The 18266-nt window shown below is 40.2% G+C and overlaps 2 protein-coding genes across 3 annotated transcripts; both read right to left on the minus strand.

Moving 5' to 3' along the window:
* Positions 1–63: 63 nt before the first annotated feature.
* LOC133518372 (uncharacterized) lies at positions 64–6263 on the minus strand. 2 transcript variants are annotated; one of them, XM_061852047.1, is made up of 4 exons: positions 5963–6263; positions 4089–5406; positions 3322–3470; positions 64–2495 (listed from the first exon to the last, which is right to left on the minus strand). In XM_061852047.1, exons 2-4 carry the CDS (start codon positions 4123–4125, stop codon positions 603–605), a joined length of 2079 nt encoding a protein of 692 aa, XP_061708031.1. In that variant the 5' UTR covers positions 4126–5406; positions 5963–6263; the 3' UTR covers positions 64–602. The 2 variants fall into 2 exon arrangements, with proteins under 2 accessions (XP_061708031.1, XP_061708032.1); XM_061852048.1 differs by lacking the exon at positions 5963–6263 and having other exon boundaries at positions 4089–5620.
* A 2228-nt stretch (positions 6264–8491) lies between these two features.
* Positions 8492–17383, minus strand: LOC133518375 (uncharacterized). Its single transcript, XM_061852051.1, has 8 exons — positions 17200–17383; positions 15569–15715; positions 14641–14782; positions 12781–12916; positions 11347–11552; positions 10408–10576; positions 9357–9458; positions 8492–8806 (listed from the first exon to the last, which is right to left on the minus strand). Exons 2-8 carry the CDS (start codon positions 15597–15599, stop codon positions 8540–8542), a joined length of 1053 nt encoding a protein of 350 aa, XP_061708035.1. The 5' UTR covers positions 15600–15715; positions 17200–17383; the 3' UTR covers positions 8492–8539.
* Between the last annotated feature and the right edge of the window lie 883 nt (positions 17384–18266).

The raw sequence follows: 18266 nt of genomic DNA on the forward strand, positions 1-18266 counted from the left end.
ATTACCAGTCCGCCCGACGATATCGGCCTGTGAGTTATTCGCGATTTGAAAAACTGACTGGCCGATATCGTTCGGTGAACTGGTAATCAATGGGCCCCTTTAGGGACTATACGAAATAGAGACTTTATAAACAACTTCAAATACACCAAAGATGCAAGAATATGAAGGTGTGGTGATGATGTTATGTTTTCTGTGCTCTCTTTCACCAACCTTACGTTTGCCGTCGCCAAAATGATGATTATCTACCCTCAGACACTTCAATTAAAATATCAACAATAAAATATACTTCGTGTTTCATTCTGTTTTAGTGAAATGTTGGAACTAAGTAACTAAATCTATACCTAAGTAATCATTAAAAAAACTCTAGCTTATGAACAATGAAATTAATTGCTTAAGCTTCAATTACGGTTATGATCAAATCTAAATCCTCGTTCTTCAATATCTCAAAAGAATATGCTTGCCGGTTCACAACAATTATTGTTACGTGTTAAAAGATCCACTTGTCCGAATAAGTCAAACTGCCTTAGGAAGATCAACCTTCGCGTGCATTCCGACAAGGTTCACGATGACGCGCCGCGCAAAATAGGTAGGCATTCAAAGGGTTAGTCTTTTTTCTCCTTGCGTTCCTTGTCATTATTATCTGTGGCTTTGTCCTGATCAGTCTTTTCCTCACCCGAGTTGTTCTGATCCTCTGACTTGTGCGCACCAGTCTTTGATCCCTCTGATTCTGACTCAACACTCCCATCTACTTGTTTCTCTTTAGGCATATTCAAAGCCTCATCGGATTGCGAGTGTTTGTTAGTTGGTGCTGCAGAGTCAAGCATTTCAGCCTCTGTCAATGCTTTAAGATCAGTTGCTTGATCTTCTGGGGGCGCAATTATAGGCGTTGGCGTGTCTTCTTGTAAAAGATGCATTGATGTGATAGATGATGGATCACGTTCAGTATCAATTTCTGCGACTTGGGCAATTTCAGGCACTGCATCTTTCGCAGGCGTACGCAATTCAGATGAAGGCGCGGGTAGTAACGCAAGCAGTTTTGGTACAGCGACGGAACCATCCGCAGAGGCCGTTCGAGTCGCATCATTATCATGAGATGTCTCTGGTTTTGCTATGTTCAGGAATTCTTCGGGAATTATTGATGGCTGTTGCATTAAGTTGTCATAAGGAGCGGGTAACGCAAGAAGTTCAGTGACTGCAGGCGTCCTAGTTACATGAGCATCCTTCGGTTTTTTCTCGGGTTCTTTGCTTCCTCCATCATTAGATTGATCAGTGTCCGCATTCTTGGGTTCAGCTTCGTTTTGAAGCATGGTTTGTTTTGAAGTCATTGGTGTTTGAGAGTCCTCTCGAGTTACATTAGACGGAATTTTTCTTGGCTGTATGTCTTCATCAGAGGCCGCCGGTGTTACCCCAATGAGCGAAACGTTAGATGGAGTGTGATCACCCAAAGGTCTCTCAAGATTCAAAACGGGTGCACTTTGACTTTCTGGTGAATGGATACGATATATAGACTCTGCTAGCTGTGAATGCTTGAAGTGCTCCCTGCCAGAACCATCGTGAATCGAGCTTTGTATTTGCTTTGGGTATTTCACCCGCATTCGACGACTAGGGCTCATTCTAACGTCGGAGTCAATTTGATCTTCATCTTCCATTTTGGGGCGGTATTGATACGATTCACGCATTTTATACTTGTAAGCTAAGTATTCCTCGATGCTGTGATGTGGTGCAACGGCTCCCGACTCTTTGATTAATTCTGGTGATGGCGTGTCGTCATTGCCACGAATGCTTTGAGTCGCCAGCTTTTTGTCTACGGCTTTTGCTGCGTTTCGAATACGTTCAAAGAGTTGCGTTGAGCTGCTAGTGGGAAGAGGTTCGTCTCGAAATTTAACAGACGTTTCAGTTCTCATAGGTTTGTCAGAAATCTTAAGAGCTGATTTCATTTTCTCGCCCATAACTTCATTCGATGGGTCTCGTGAAAATGAAGACGCTTTTATTTCGTCTCTTAGTTTCACCGTTTTAGACTTACCTTTCGATGTTCCTTCAAGACCATCAGTCACATCGGGTTCGTCTAGCTCGGGTTCTTTAGACTCAGGATACTCGTAAATAGTGCGTTTTATTTCAATCAGAGGGGCTGTCTTGCTGGTTGGATCTTCTGGTTCGCCCGGTCTCATAACCGGCGGTGTACCTGGAGGTAAATCTGGGCCCGTTTGAGGTACATCTGGACTCCCTGGAGGTCCATCTGATGGACCCCATTGTTCCTCTAGGTCCGTTTCTGAGCCGCCCGGAGTACCAAGGGTAAAACTTTCTTCAGGGGGCGGAGGTGGGGGTGCATCGTCCTTGCCACGATGACTACTCTGATAGTCATCTATCAGCTTCTTGCTGTCTGGGAAGTGCTGCAAAAGATACTCCCAGTCGTCTAAGAGTAGCGTCAGAACTTGGGACTTGCTCGTTGTTCGGTAAGAATAGTCATACGGCTTGTCACGAATTAGTCCTTGTTCCTGAAAATAAAAATCTTCAATAGCAGTTGGAGCTTATATTTATATTAAAGATTTTAATAGCAAGTTTATCTTTGACCACAAATACTTGGTTATGTTTGTTTGAGGCTCTAAATGATAGACCCATAACAAACCAAGTAGTCGATCAAAAATCAACAACAAAGTCCGAATGATAGACTAGTAGTACACTCTGCGACGAAGATCATCTTATAGAAGAGTTTATTTTTTTCTGGATGACATGGGTTTAGATGAAAAGCTTTGACTGGAAATAGTAGATAAGATACTAAATTACATTTATAGGGTTCAAAGAGTTCTACATTTTATAAAAAATTCCGCGAGTTAGTAAGAAAGCTGGTTTACATTTTATAAGAATTTCCGCGAGTTAGTAAGAAAGCTGCTTTCATGATATTTTTTTTACATCCAATATTATTTAAGTAAAGTTTACAGTTAGTTTTGAAACAATGTCAGGTAATGCAGAATAATTATAAAAAAAAGATCCAATTTAATTGATCTAAAGTTATAGTTTTCGCTTAATTTACATTTTCATATGTGCTGCTAATACTCGTATACTTATTGCACACAACTGTACGTTTACTTTAGTTCAGATCGTCAGCGGAGGTGGCGTTAGGCGTAGGCGACGTGGGCCACCACCTACAGCCTCGCAAATCTCGCAATCCGAGGGGCCTCGCACCTCAAATAGGTATAACTCGCACACAACGTAAAAATGTTAGTTATTTCTGGCGCCATTAGAGGGCCTCGCTAAATGTACCTAGCCTACATAAAGTTTTGGTCTTGCCCCGGCACTGATCTTCAGTCATATTACACTCACAATGCCAAAGTACTCTCCCGCGGTAAAGATCCTTCGTTTCTCGCCTTCGTCCTCGTAATCCTCATAGTTCTCGCTGATCTCCTGAACCTCGCCGGAGTGTACGAGGTACATCGAGTTGGTGATCTCACCCTGCTTCACCACGTACATATCTGTGCATAATATTTATTATTAAGAACAAGAACTCGACGATATCTAGCCGCCCCCATACAATCGAAGTTACGATCTCATTTTAAAATGAAACGACACATGCAACGAAAACTAGTATCAGACATTATGTTATGTTCCTTTAATGTTCATGTTATTTCGAAATCGTTTTAAAATCAGAGCGTAACTTCACATGCGTTTAGTAGCAAATGTATAACTCGCACTAAATATTAGGTAATCAATGTGTAGACAGACTCTATAGGTATGAATATTGACGTTAATGTTTCTGGTTAAGAATTACAGATGGCGCTTCAAAATGGGTGCAAAATAAGTTCCATGAGAGGGCTCCCTTTGTCCCATATCGGGACCGTGCGCGTTGGAGGGCCTGCCATCTTGTGGCCTGAATCGGAACCATAAACATGTACATGTACACGTCACATGTTTTCTTGTACATAGTAGATTCTGCCATCTTGTGGGCTACATCAGAACAAAAAACATCACATTTACGCCTCGCGCCAAAAATCTGACGGCTTCTGTGCTGCCTCCTAGAGTTCATGCACGCTCCCTATATTATATTAGGTACTCTTTGTTTTAGACCAGATGACTGTAGAAGATAGGCTTACTTCCATCGTAGTAGTACTGTCGGAGATAGCCGACCATGTGGCGGAGTAGAGCAGGCTCGCAGCTCTTGAATACCGGGTGCTACGATAAAATAAAGATCTTACATAAAATAGTCCGTAAGCTATTTGCTTCTAATGCTTCTAATGGATACACACAAAGGTTAAGGCTTTCTGTTAAGCACAATGTTGTAATTTGTGAGTACTTGATTATAAATTAAATAATTATTAGTGGCACCAGGTAGAAATCATTACTTTGTTTGGCCAGTGATGATTTCTACCCAGTGTTTTGTCATGAGGCAGTCCAAGCGCTAAGCGAACATGCTTAGGATGGTATTGGAGCTGCCGCTTACTCTGTTCAGCAGTGCCGCTTACTCTGTCCCTTCTGACGACATAAAATCCGTCAGTGCGCGCCTCTGCGAACATACCTGACGCACTGCAGCGTCGCGGCGGCTTCATCAGCATCCTGAATATGTTATTATACACCGTGTTTTTTTTGATTTGCGTTAATTTCGAGGGTGCATTCCTGAGCTTAAATTAAGTAATTTTCTCAAAGACACCGATATTCTAATTAACTCCATTTCGGAGATAATCAATCATAATTTTTTATATTATAAGGCCCTTACGAGCGTGTACACTTGCCTTAGGGCCAGTTTACTTATTGATTAGTGTTTAGTGCGAGTACATACATTTGCTACTAAACGTACGTACTATCTCGGACGATCGATGTTAGAAATGACATTGATATATCACAGTTTTCAATTGTTTGGTTGAGTTAAATGTAATGCCCATGTTACAACAACGCTATATGCAACATTTAGTTACTTTTTATAAATATAAAAATTGTAAAAAAAAAAACAAAAAAAATTTTTTTTTTCAAAATTAACTGTGCCATTTAGTTTCCTTAAACGTACTTACCGAAACCCCGGAGTTAACGCAATTCAATAAAAACACGGTGTATAGAGTATTGTATGTGCGCCACGTATGACTCACCCACAGGCTGCTGGTGTAGAAGGTTTGGCAATAAGCCCTAAATAATGTGATTTTTAATTCCTTCGTAAACCATAAATATTATGCATTGTTACTACCAACTAGGATAGGAAGCCGTCATAATAGCTCTAAGCATCATGCCCTACAATTATCTTTTTACCTGATCTCCAACATCTTTATAAGCTTGACACATGACTTTCAACTTGAGACAGAGAGGTGCGTCGGCTAGAAACTGAGGCAGTTGCTCTCCTCGCGCGTCTCGCCACAGCAGCACTGCGTACTTGTTCACCAGAGCGATCAGTGCTGGTGAGACGCGATTATTCTTTAGAAAGTCCTAAAAAAACTGAAAGTCTAAAGTGCAAAGCAGCAGGCAAACAGTGGAGCGCATTAACGAGGTATATTGGTTTTTACAGGACTGGTCGAAGCAGAAACTGTTCTTTTTCTAACTGTAAGTATTGTATTCGTTTACGAACAGTTTATTTCTAGCGCGTGAGATACCATCGCGGTACACTCGTCATAGGGTTACTGCGCTTCAATTTCGCTTTATAGATGTATTTCTATTTCTATTTCTATTTCTATTTAATTGCTAGAGATATACAAACAAAACAGGTGGTTGGACAACTTGGAAACATTTTGTAATTAATGTCCAACATTACTATTCTGGTTTATTCAGGTCACATTCCATAAACAGGGAAATGGTCAGACCAGGTAACACAGTTTTTTACAAATACATTGCGTACGGAAGACAAAGCAGATTCAGTTATCACACAATGGTCTGGACCAGTGCTCACTAAATTCGCGTCACTAAAAAAAAGTATAGGTGTTCGATGTAATCCCTAGCTTAATGGCGATCCCTAACTTATGAGTTAATAATTTTTCATCAATTTTACCTGAAGCTCCAGAAACTTGGCGTAGTAGCTGAAGGCACGGAAAGATGCATAATGCACGATATTAGCAAACTCGCCCATGTACACCACGTACAGCAGCTGGGAGATGATTAGAAGCGCTGACACGTACACCACCTGCAAACAACTTTTTTTATGATATTGGAGGCATACGAGCAGACCAACAACTGTAACACCAGAGGAGTTGCAAGCGATTTGCCTGCTTTTACGATAGAAGAGTTGGGAAAGGGTACTCTTTTTGTTGAAGGTTTGAAGGTCGTATGTCCGTAAATACCGCGGACAATAATTGAGCAAAAGTGATGACGATACAAATACAAATACTCTTTATTGCACAACCTCAGAATAACATGTAGGTACATATAATACATGAAGGTAGAGGTAAACAACAGGCGGCCTTATCGCTACAGAGCGATCTCTTCCAGACAACCTTTAGGTAGTGGAGAAATGAAACTTTTAATTTAACTACGTCGATGACGATAATGTTGTCGCTCTAACCGAGATGGTGCAGGGGTTAAATACGAAGAATTTCTCGTAGCTATCCCCATTATAGATAGTCGTATAATTATGTGCCCACACACCGTCATCAATACATATAACAGATAATTAACCTACTATTTAAAGTGTTAAAGTTAGAATCAGCAATGTACTGTCAGTGGCAAAACTATAAAAAATGACGCCCGTGGCAAATGAAATGGGGGCAATTTTGGCCTGTGCTCACCACCTCTCGGTCAAATTGAGGTCCTACAGTTATTACGCCACTGGATACTACCCTAGTTATAACTCTATCTTCTTTGGCATGAAGACAGCAACCCCGTTATGAGCAAAGCTTGTCAGCGCAAAATACACGCTGCAGGTATATTAGTGGCTACTAAGTACGGTCTAAGCAATAATGATACCAAATGATTATAGTATTTGTTCCTCTATCTCCTAACAAGGAGCCCAAGAGAGCATAAAGTCAGCAACCCCGTTGTAAGCGAAGTGTGTCAGCATAAAGTACTGCCGGTATATTAGTGGCTGCACAGTACGGTGTCAGCAATATTGATAGCTTAGTTTGTACCTCTATCTCCTTCCTGGGCATAATGTCAGCAACACCACTGTGAGCGAAGCTTGTCAGCACAAAGTGCACGCTGCAGATGTATTTGCTGTCGCAAAGCGAGTCTCCGGCATCTGCAAGAAACAAAGTTATTAATTTTAATGAAATTAGCTACCTTTATCTGTTATAAGTATATTTACCGGTGTATTTCCAAGACTGTCCCGGTTCAGCGCGGTCTACCATAAGCCCAATGAAGAACCATAGACAAGTAAAACAGTGGATTAAAATTGTAAACCACATGGCGAGAGTCAAGGTGCTGAACAACAGGTTCTCTGTGGCTCGCTTCTGATAGCGTTTCAGGTATTTGTAGACTGTTGACTGTAACAATACAATTTTTGTGATAAAAATGTACTAGGTAAGATCTTAATGGTTGTATACATTAAATGAAGGTGAAAGAGGTTCCTATACCAATACCAATAATATTTAGAGGTATAACGCTTATGCTACGAAACGCACACTTCGAGCGTATAGGCACGCTCGACGCTGAGGCTATCACGACGCTATCACTCTTGCTTATTCGAGCGAACCTCTAACGCTGACTCCCATTCTGGCGTCAGCGTCTACCGTACACGCCAAAAGCGTGCGTTTCGCCCCGGGTAAAGCTACGAGTCAAAATGAAGGACTCACAAGTCTCAGCATCCTGTTGAGACGCAAGCAGGATAGCACGAGCCAGGGATCGCTCTTCAATAAGGAGAATAACTCGATGGGCACGAATGAAGCCACGTCTATTTTGAACTCTGTGCTCTTGAAGTACCTACAAATATACATATGATTTGTAAATGTTATACTGCTAGCGGTACGCCAAAAAGCATGAAAATTGATACGATTGATCTTTAGGCTATTTGAATCAATTTGACCCTTACAACAGAAAAATAAATATGGAGAGCAGTTATGACTACATCTTTTTTTTGTATGGAAAAATAGATGAATAGACTTCGCAAATAAATTATTAATAACCGATAATAAATCAGTATAATTCATATAATCGATATTACTTTACGTAAATATGATACGAATGAAATCGTCACTAGCGTCTTATAAATCAGACATTGGCTGATGTTTCTAATGAAGTTATATATAAAAAAGTAAAGCTATATACAAACACAATGTTTCGTTTACAAACTTAATATTAATAAAAATAGGGTTTTGCAGTTGTGCACTTAATTTTTTTTACGTTTTACGTTTTATTTACGTATATATTAGTAAATTTAAAGTAAATTTCGCGAGAGTAGTGAATGTCCAGTAAAAACCATACCTGATCTTTGTCTTATCGATCGGACTACGGCGAAATGAACTGGATATTGGATCAGTCTACGGCGGTCTAAAGGTTAAGCAGATACTGATCAACCTTAGGATCGAGACATTTAGACGCAAATAAAAGACGCTGGAGGACGATGTGCGGGTCTAAAGGGGAGGCAGTGGACGTCTTATGGCTGAGATGATGAAAAGACGCTGGTTTGATTGCGGCCTCAGGAACTGGAGCTCATGGTCGCTTCTTTCAAACACGATATCAATTGACATCCATTACAAATAAACACTAACATCATCTTGGCATTCTCATGGTCCTCTGTTGGCAGTTGCACTAGCAGTGGCATCGTAAAGTACAGCAAAATCTTGACCAGAAAGCATACGTCTAGCGTGTACAACGACGCCAAAACTGGTACAGAGTTGTTCTGGAAACCGGCGTTGTACAAGTCCGTGTATACGCAGAGCATGGACGTTATTATGAGAAATACCTGTGGATAAGTTTTCAGTTAGCACCAATGACGTAGAGAAATTTTTGAGTACGCGTAAATGCGTAAGATTTAATGAAAAACCTTATATGAGAATTTATTGCCATCAGAGTGGACGCTCAAGCGACGTGACCAGCGCGGCGCAAACAAATGAATACATATTATGCGAGTGGACTCAAGTCCTTTAGAAGTTAAGTGCAAAGCTGTACGCTCCATCGAACGCGACGCTGGTCTCTCGCCACAAAATGGTACTTAGTTCATTTGGCTTACTTTGACAAGATTGGTAAACGACCTCATAAGGATCGCTAGCCGCTGGAGGGTGCAGAATGAGTAGGACACCGCTTTAAAATGATAAGTGATGGAGAAGCATAATATGTGGAATGTTTGAGGGAAATACAAGCGACGATAAATGTGAACTTTTACGGATATCACAGTTGTCAAATGTCTGGTCTAATATGTTCGCCAGGTGGCGCTACAGATGACTGTACTAGGCATGAGCCTAAAGTGAATATTTAAGTGAAACGCAGGTAATTTACCCCACCACACAGGGTACCTGAACTATGCCGCTCTTGATGGCGAGATGCTTGATGAATTTTATGTCCAAGGGCTTTGACGGCCGCAGAAATCCACTAGTAGCGTCAGCTTGGATGCATAACTGGAACAACGTAGTAAGATTGACGAACGCTCTGGCCTAGTGGCTACTTAGTGACCCTACCTATGAAGCCGATGGTTCCAGGTTTGAAACCAGGTAAGGGCATTTATTAGTGTGATGAACACAAATAATTGTTCCTGAGTCATGGGTGTTTTCTATGTCTACATGTATTTATCTATAACTCATCATATCTTAGTATGTATATCGTCGTTTAATTATTACAAGATTTGCTTCGTTTGGGGCTATGTCGATAGTGCTGATCTGATATTAAAACATAGATAAACGTTTATTTTATCAAGCGAAAGTTTTTAAATCAGAATTGAAATCGATGAAGTTACTAAGAGAAAATAATAATAATAAAAAATAAAATTATAGGACATTATTACACAAATTGATTAAGTCCCACAGTAAGCTCAATAAGGCTTGTGTTGAGGGTACTTAGACAACGATATATATAATATATAAATATTTATAAATACTTAAATACATAGAAAACACCCATGACTCAGGAACAAATATCCATGCTCATCACATGAATAAATGCCCTTACCAGGATTTGAACCCGGGAGCATCGGCTTCATAGGCAGGGTCACTACCCACTAGGCCAGACCGGTCGTCAAGAGAAAGGACTCAAGATTACATATTTTTTGACAACCGTAACATGATATAACAAAGCGCTTCAATTTTTCAAAAACTCTACTGGCTGAACACATGGCACCTTAACTCGGGACCAGGGTTTGCACGACGGTTCTGAAATGGATAGGAACATCAGCAGATCCGGATCCAGATCCGGATAATTTCATACATTACGGATCCGGATTTCAAGCCCTACGCATGACAGTCACCAGTAATGTCGCGCTGCATTACTGCAAGAAACGTCTAAAAAGGATAATATGAAAATTGACATTTCATTGAAGCGCGATAATACTGCTAACGCTCTTTATAGTGGTACCTCATTTTCCTGCCGATGCTTCGCCATAAGCTGCAGCACCACCGGAAAGCAGTCCCGGACGATGTCATGGAACGCCTTGGAGCGCATCCGCAGCAGCTGCACGTCTGTGGTGGCTACCAGCCGCGAGCGCACGCGCCACGACACCGCGTCCGATAGGTTGCCTGCCATGCTGCTAGCATGCAAGTAGTACTCAGTACATCCGAATAACTTTCAGACACGACTCAGTTTTTTAAATTCGACTAATAAACACAAACAAAGAAATTATTTTAAATTAACCAAAAAATATTTTTCATAAAGTGTATGCTGCGGGTTGTTGGATCGCAAACTGGGAGATAAAACCCAGAATAAAATGGGGAAGGTGCATTAAGCTACTTTAAAAATTACTTCATTCCAATTAGTCTTGAGCTGCAGTTGGCCGTTGTACACGGACGGAGTAAGGGGGTAGTCATCATCCTCCTAGAATATGGTGGCTCTCTTTGGGAAGTGGATGCTGTGAGCTCAGCTAAGGCCACAATGAAAGTCAGATTAAACGAAAGTACAATGGTAAAGAAGCAGGAAGGAGAGCTTAAATAGTGTCCGTACCTCCCAATTCCAAGTATATAGACTGTGGAAGCCCTCTCAACCCAGTCTAGAAACCTTAGCTTCGAGGAAATACTGTATACTGCTCGATCAGATATCAGATGCAATATAGATGGAAAAAGGCAGTAATTACATAGATCCATAACCCTTAACTACTGGCGTGTTTTTATGGTAAACGATTATGAACATTAACGAAACGTCTTAGCGACTTTGACGACGTACCATGTTTCAAGTACTTCAGTAAAGGGTAAACAATTTTCGTTCCTTCCCACACCAAGTAAAATTACTATTATAAACTCCTTCTACCAAGTTCTTTAATATAAAAGATAGACAGCAAGAAAATAAAGAGCTTGAACTTACCTTCCAACACCAAGTCTAGTGACGTTGCAAACTCCGTTTGTTACGTCAGTGGTCCTCAGCTGCAGGTGGCCGCTGTACACGAAGTACAGGTGGTGGATCACGTCGTCCTCCCGGAAGATGGTGGTGCCCTCGAGAAAGTGGATGCTGCGCACTGCTCTGCCCAGGACTCGGAGGAGGGATACGTCGCACTCGGAGAGAATCGGGCACTATTTGAAATGTCGGAAAATATGAGACATTTGTTCTTTTTCTGGTCTGTTTTGTCTACCATAAGTTGCTCTTTGCTATAGTGCTTCCTAAAGGAGACTTTATTTATACACTTGATAGAACGAGTGTAATTTCGTAATACCATACTATTAAAAGAGACATGCACTGTCTGTATCACGCTGTCATGTAGCCCATTACGATAATTATACCCGTACTGAATGACGCGGGTTGAAAGGAGGAAATAGTAACTGGTAAAGGGGGTGAGAGGACAAATGAGAGCATTGGTTTATATTTAACGTCAAGGAATAAGGATAGAGTAAGACGTCAAATTGAGGAAAGGGCCATCATTTTTTAATTATTATTACTTACTTACTTACTCCGTTGGCTCAGCGACCCAAAATGAGACTTGGCCTCCGACACAAGACAGCGCCACTTTTCTCGATCCTGTGCGACCTCTCGCCAATTGTCGACTCGAAGCTCGCGCAGCTCCGCCTCCACCATGTCGCTCCAGCGATACCTATACCTCCTGCTAGGCGACCCAGGTACGCTCTTTTTACGTTCCGATCTTCGTCCATTCTCTCAAGTTCTTCAACTAATTATTATTACGGCATTTTTATTTAAAAAAAAAATAAGCAGGGAAAGGTGGAAGGTAATTGTGAAAGTCCCCCTTTTCATGCTCCTGCCGCTGTTCATGACACTGCCCGAGGTTGCCGTTGCTGGATGTTTCGTAATCTACCTCCCAATGCCATTTTTGCCATTTTACAAGCTTTTTATTCAGTTTCACCTGTCCCGTTGTCTGTAATCAAATCTTGCAAGTTAAATTTGATACACTTCCCGGTTTCCAATGAAGCTGAAAATTTGCATATGTATGTAAGTCGGGTGACAATGCAATATTATGGTATCATCGAACTGATCTGATGATGGAGACAGGAGGTAGCCACAGGAACTCTGTGATAAAACAACGCAACCTAATTGTGTTTGGGGTTTTTAGAATTGTCTCGATAACTATTAGTTGCCTTTGGAAAGAAAGGTACAGTCAGCAAAAGCCAAAAACTTATTTCATTCATTAAAATTGGAATGATTTCGAAATTGCGATATATTAATTAACATAGGAAAAATTTTCATGTTTTTGATAGAACTTTCGTCAAAATTTTCCAGACATTTCTGGGGAGTTTCCTAAAGATTAGAATAATTCCGTAATTTGCACATCTGTAAAGGCAAATTTCATACCTTAGCGAATGCAGGTCCGTACAGGTGCATTATAGCGTCGCTCCGTAGCGTGATCTGGTCGCACAGCTTCAGCACATTGCGCGCGTCTATACCATCAGTTTTTATCCAGTTAAATTCGTAGTGGTCCATTATCTCTCTGGAAGCATGAAATATAACGTGGCAAAAATATAATTGATGTATCAGGGTGAATCATTTTTTTTGTTTTGTTATCCTGTCCCGTTGTCCAAGGGACAACAGTGGCACAGTTTGTTTGAAGAGACGTTGTATGCCGTTCTATTAACATGCTTAGTAGGGGGCCCATTATGGACATTGGATATAACGACAACAAAAACGCAAGATTGATACATTTAAGTACCATAAAACCAGTATTTCAATGAACTTTTGTCCCCTGGACAACTAATCGTAACCATGGCAACGAGTGACGCTAAAAAGTTGATTCTCCCATCACCATTATCGTATTTAAAGCCACAATTTTGCATTTTATAACAACTAATGCTTAGACAATGACCATCATCAGATATGTAGTTTATAATTTCGAGGAAACAAAAATATATAACCAATGTAGTTAAATAGAAACCTAAAAAGAACGTAATAGCTAAAGAACATGGTACTGTCTGGCACCATATGTTTTGTGATAACTGAATTGTCAAACGTCAACTAGTCATATAGGTACAAAGTTACCGCATGCAATATAGAGCCTGCTGTGCGCATCTCTACATTAGCTGCTATATCCGAAGCAACAATTTGTCTGAGACTTTAAACATCTTTAATAAAAGAAAAGACGCATTTTAACTGGCGTGCATCAGGCAATATGAACTGCTGCTCAGCACTGTAGTGTAGATCAATGTTGTCAGAAATATGACACAAAAGTGACTAAAAAAGGTAAGTACATCAATTAAATCACCCGTCTATAGTCCAATATTTCCCAACGGTCCAAAATGAACGGCACCACTATTATATAGTTTCAAGGTTGAATATTTTGAAGAAATGGGCCACAAAAACACCATACGATTATGTAATTAGATAAATAATAAAAAAACTTTATTTAGTATGCTTCTAAGTTATAAGAGATGAGGAGTTCCCTTGGACTCGATCTTGACAAAAATATTGCTTAGCAAACATAACGAAGAAGACAAATAGCCAAACGTGAATAATGCGTCGCCGATGAGTTCCGCTCTGGTCACCATCAGCAGTTCCACTTCATCAATTGTCAATTTTTTAAATGTAAATATTGTAAATCATTGCTTTATTGATGATAATTCACTCTATACTCGATCTTATATACTCGTACTTATAAAATTTGAGGTATTTTTCGATTCTTTATGGGATTTGTTTCAAGGATGGCTAAGCGCATCTTTTAATCGGAGCTGGAGGAGGGCAAGCGAAAGGACGGCGGGCAACTTCTCAGGTATAAAGATGTGCTTAAGCGCCACATGAAGAGCTGCAACATTGACCCGTTTCTGTGGGAGAAGCAGGCGGCCGACCGTCCTGTGTGCAGATCTTTCGTAGTTAAGCAAACAAATGATTTTGAATCCCGTCGACTTGTGGAACTCGATGTCAGACGGGATGAGCTGAAAGCCCGCCCACCAGCGGCTATTACGTACAATTACGTGAATGGTGTGCTTTCTTGCCCGTCGTGTGCACGGGTCTTCGCAAATAAAATCGGCTACGCGAGCCACTTGCGAGCACACGAACGTATTCGACGGAGCTGAAACAGTCACCGTGGTCGAAACCGGCCGGGAGAGAGTAGTAGTAGTATGGATCCCATCATTAAAACTGGATTTCGACAAAGTATTGAATTTGTGAATAATAGTTGTAGTTTTGAACTATAACTATATGAAGTGGGTGATATTAAGGTACTTCTGCAACTGCTTGTCAAGGTTCTCCCGCCGCATGAACTGCAGCAAGTCCCTCATGTGCTCCTGGTAGGCGGCCAGCGTGCTGTTCACGTTCGCGCGGAGACTGATGATGCGCACTGACATGTATATCGTTGTTAGAGAACCTGTCAAAAAAGAGTTATGTTCAGACACAACATTGACTCCCAAGAAATCTCACAATCAATGTATCAAGTAGGACCTAAAAGTCTTGAGAGCTTCCTTGGGTGCTTTTTATGTATTCTGTTTTTCGAGGGCACAAAGAATGTGGTGGGGCTACAAAGGCGTTGTTTTAGTGCTGATGACCACGTCGTATACACGTCACGATAAGCGTTATTGGCATAATACCAAAGAAAATTTGAAATAGAGGTGTAACTTTGTAGCGACGCAAATTTACTGCCATTTTCGACAAATAATTAAAACTTTTAGAACACCATTTGACTTTGAGCCTTATCCTTTCACTTATGTGTTCAATTTGTTATACATCCAAAAGTGGCGTCTCCGTCTCCGGCGTGGCTTCAGGACTCTCAACTCTGGCTTGCCTTCATTGGCCGTCGTTAGAGCTATATGGTCCATGGGTGGAAGTGAAACATGCATAAGACGCGAGTTGGCACAGGGTAAAATAAAATTAAGGTACATTTAAACCAAAGCAGTTTTATTTCTGTAAATTTTTGCAAAGTAAAAAAAAAATTGGCACAACCTGTCGTTGTCGCCTCATACACGATTTATAAGTAGCAGCCCAGCTCATGGACTAATGACTAATAACACTAGGTCGCCAAGCATGACAACGGAATCGGCGGTTTAGTGTTATTACTTATTAGTCTTTGCCCAGGTGCAGATGCCAGGTGTAGACCCCCCGTAGCCCGTTTCACCCGTAGGGGTGGAGCAACTTCAACAGATGTAATGAGACTCACCGAGCACCATACTCCAGAAGAGTACGCTCATGATATTAAGGTTTGTGGGCGCGATGGTGTTATATCCTGTCGTCGTCGCCTCATACACGATCCAGAAGTAGCAGCCCAGGAACAGGTTGTAAGGGGTCTCCGTCACGTCGAAGCGGTCTACGAGTGAGACAACTTCAATTACTTTGCAGAAGGTGCAAACAACTATGGTACATGATTACCAGTACGTACTATCGGGGACATTCGCGGTGAACTACTCGTGAACGGGTGCTGTTTGTAGAGACCGGTCTGTTTAAGCTTACACGGGGTACAGGTTATGTTAAAGTATGTAACTTTACTTTTGAGTGACATTAACGTGAGACACTTCATTCGGTTCTTGTCTGTTTTAATTTTTTTGTCTTTTAATTATTTATATAAGAATTCAAGCCTTGGCGACCCTCTACATCTCTAAGGATAATTTAATATATATTTTTATATTTTATCTCTGACACTTAGAGACTTATACATCTCTAAAGAATTTTAGTATTTTATGGTTTTATTTTTTTATCATAGTTTTTTTTGTGTAATTTGACATTTAGAGACAGTATACATCTCTAATAAAGTATTTATTATTTCATAGGTTCGATATTTGTAATTGTTTTTTTTTTTAATTTATTGTTTGTAAAAATGGACATGTAAAAGTGCCCCTGTGGCCTATTTGCTGAATAAATGTTTGATATTTGATTTGATATTTGACTACCTTAAGGGCGAAATTCTTTTAAACGTCTTGCAAGCGGTGAGGCGATAACTTAAAAGTGATGACCAATAGTATGGCACTTAAAAAAAGTGGGTGTCGAAAAAAAAGGTTAGCTTAACGCAATTCAGGATCGTGAAATGGCTGAACCAATTTTGATAAACTATGTTCAAGAACCAAACAAGAAACAATGAATTAGCGCTAAAAAACCTGCTTTCAAATAAAAAATAACGGATCCAAATCGGTTAGTACTCTGACATTGGGGATTTTACATCTCCAGATTTAATGTGTTTTTAACCATAGAGACTATACATCTCTATTGTATTGTAGTAATTATTTATTTTAAGATTATTATAATGTAATGTTTACCCAGGTATTGGCTGTTGTATTTATAAATGTTGTTATGTATTTTTCATGTCACTATATGATGTTACTATAAATGTTGTATTGACTTGTAAAAGAGCCCTTGAGGCCTACTTGCAGAATATTTTTTTGAATTTTGAATTTTGTTTACCCGTTTATGAGATACGGTGCCATAGAGAGACACAGTCAAATTTACAACATCAATTTTTAACAAGCAGATACCTCTGTGAGCGGAAATATATTTTTTTATAATAACCTTTTGAACGCCAAGAACTCCTAAACCTAAAGTCGTCGTTACTAGTCGTGCCCACAGCGTCAAGGACACCTATAGGCGTTATGACGGAGGCTGTCAAAGCAATTTCACACTTTCGAGTAAGGTTTACTTTAGCCACCTTGCGCCCAGGATCTAGGCGTTAAAATAAAAGGGTTAGAGGAAAAAATTTTCAATTTCTGCCGAAAGCTTACATTTTTCCATTCTTTTCTTTAATTTAATATACAAATTATCAAGACCCCTTTTATGCGTTAAAAAGTGAAGTAACATGCTCACAAGCGTTACTAAACAGGTGTATCCAGGAGCCCCCGGGGTCGTTAAACGGCACGAAGGCCCACCGGGTCGCGTCCTCCGAGTGGTATATCCTCACCGACGAGAAGATCAGGCAGACCGTCAGCACATTCAGGATCGTTAGGAAGATGGGGATAGTTTTTAACCTAGAGGATGATAAATAAGCTTTATCATCGGATTATTGGGTGCGGGAATGTTTAACACTGGCCAAAAAATAGGTAAAAACTGTAAAAAATAAACTGTTTGAACATTTCTAAGCCGGCTAAGCGCGTTTGAAGGTATTTTTTATTCAAAGATTGGTAACTATTATCTCTAGATCTACTAGATCAAAGGCCAAAGGTACAGCAGTATCGTTTCGAGCGATGGCGCCATAATCTTTAGGTAGTACCTAGTAAAATGGCGCCACTTTTTCATATTTAACAAATTGAACACATGTCAGTGAAAGAATAAGGATCAAATTCAAATGGCGTTCTAAAAGTTTTATTTAGGTTTCGAAAGCTGGCAGTAAATTTACGTCGCTACAAAGTTTTCTTTGACCTCTATTTCAAATTTTCTTTGCTATTATACTATGAACACGAATTCATTCAAACAGTTATAAACACTAAATCATTCCCGCTCCCAAAAATCCGGGGTATTAAACATTTTCCAAATACATTTTATAATGTTCATCAGTCTCTCTACTTCACCAAATGTCGCTTTACGATGGAAAATTAATGAATACATTTTAGTAAAAAAAAAATCTTTTGCTTACAAGCTTTTATCGCTGACTGTACTTTTCTTTCCACATGCAACTAATATTTATCGAGACAATTCTGAAAACCCTAAACACAATTAGGTTGCGTTGTTTTATCACACAGTTCCTATGGCCACCTCCTGTCGCCATCATCAGATCAGCTGGATACTACAATATTGCATTGTGTGCAAATTTTTAGCTTCATCGGAAACCGGGAAGTGGATCAAATTTAAGTTGCAAGATTTGATGAGACCTACAGATAACGGGACACACACTAAATAAAAGTTGTAAAAATACACGATTCCAGCCATAAGGCCTT

Source organism: Cydia pomonella, chromosome 5, assembly GCF_033807575.1.
Source record: "Cydia pomonella isolate Wapato2018A chromosome 5, ilCydPomo1, whole genome shotgun sequence".
NCBI lineage: Eukaryota > Metazoa > Arthropoda > Insecta > Lepidoptera > Tortricidae > Cydia > Cydia pomonella.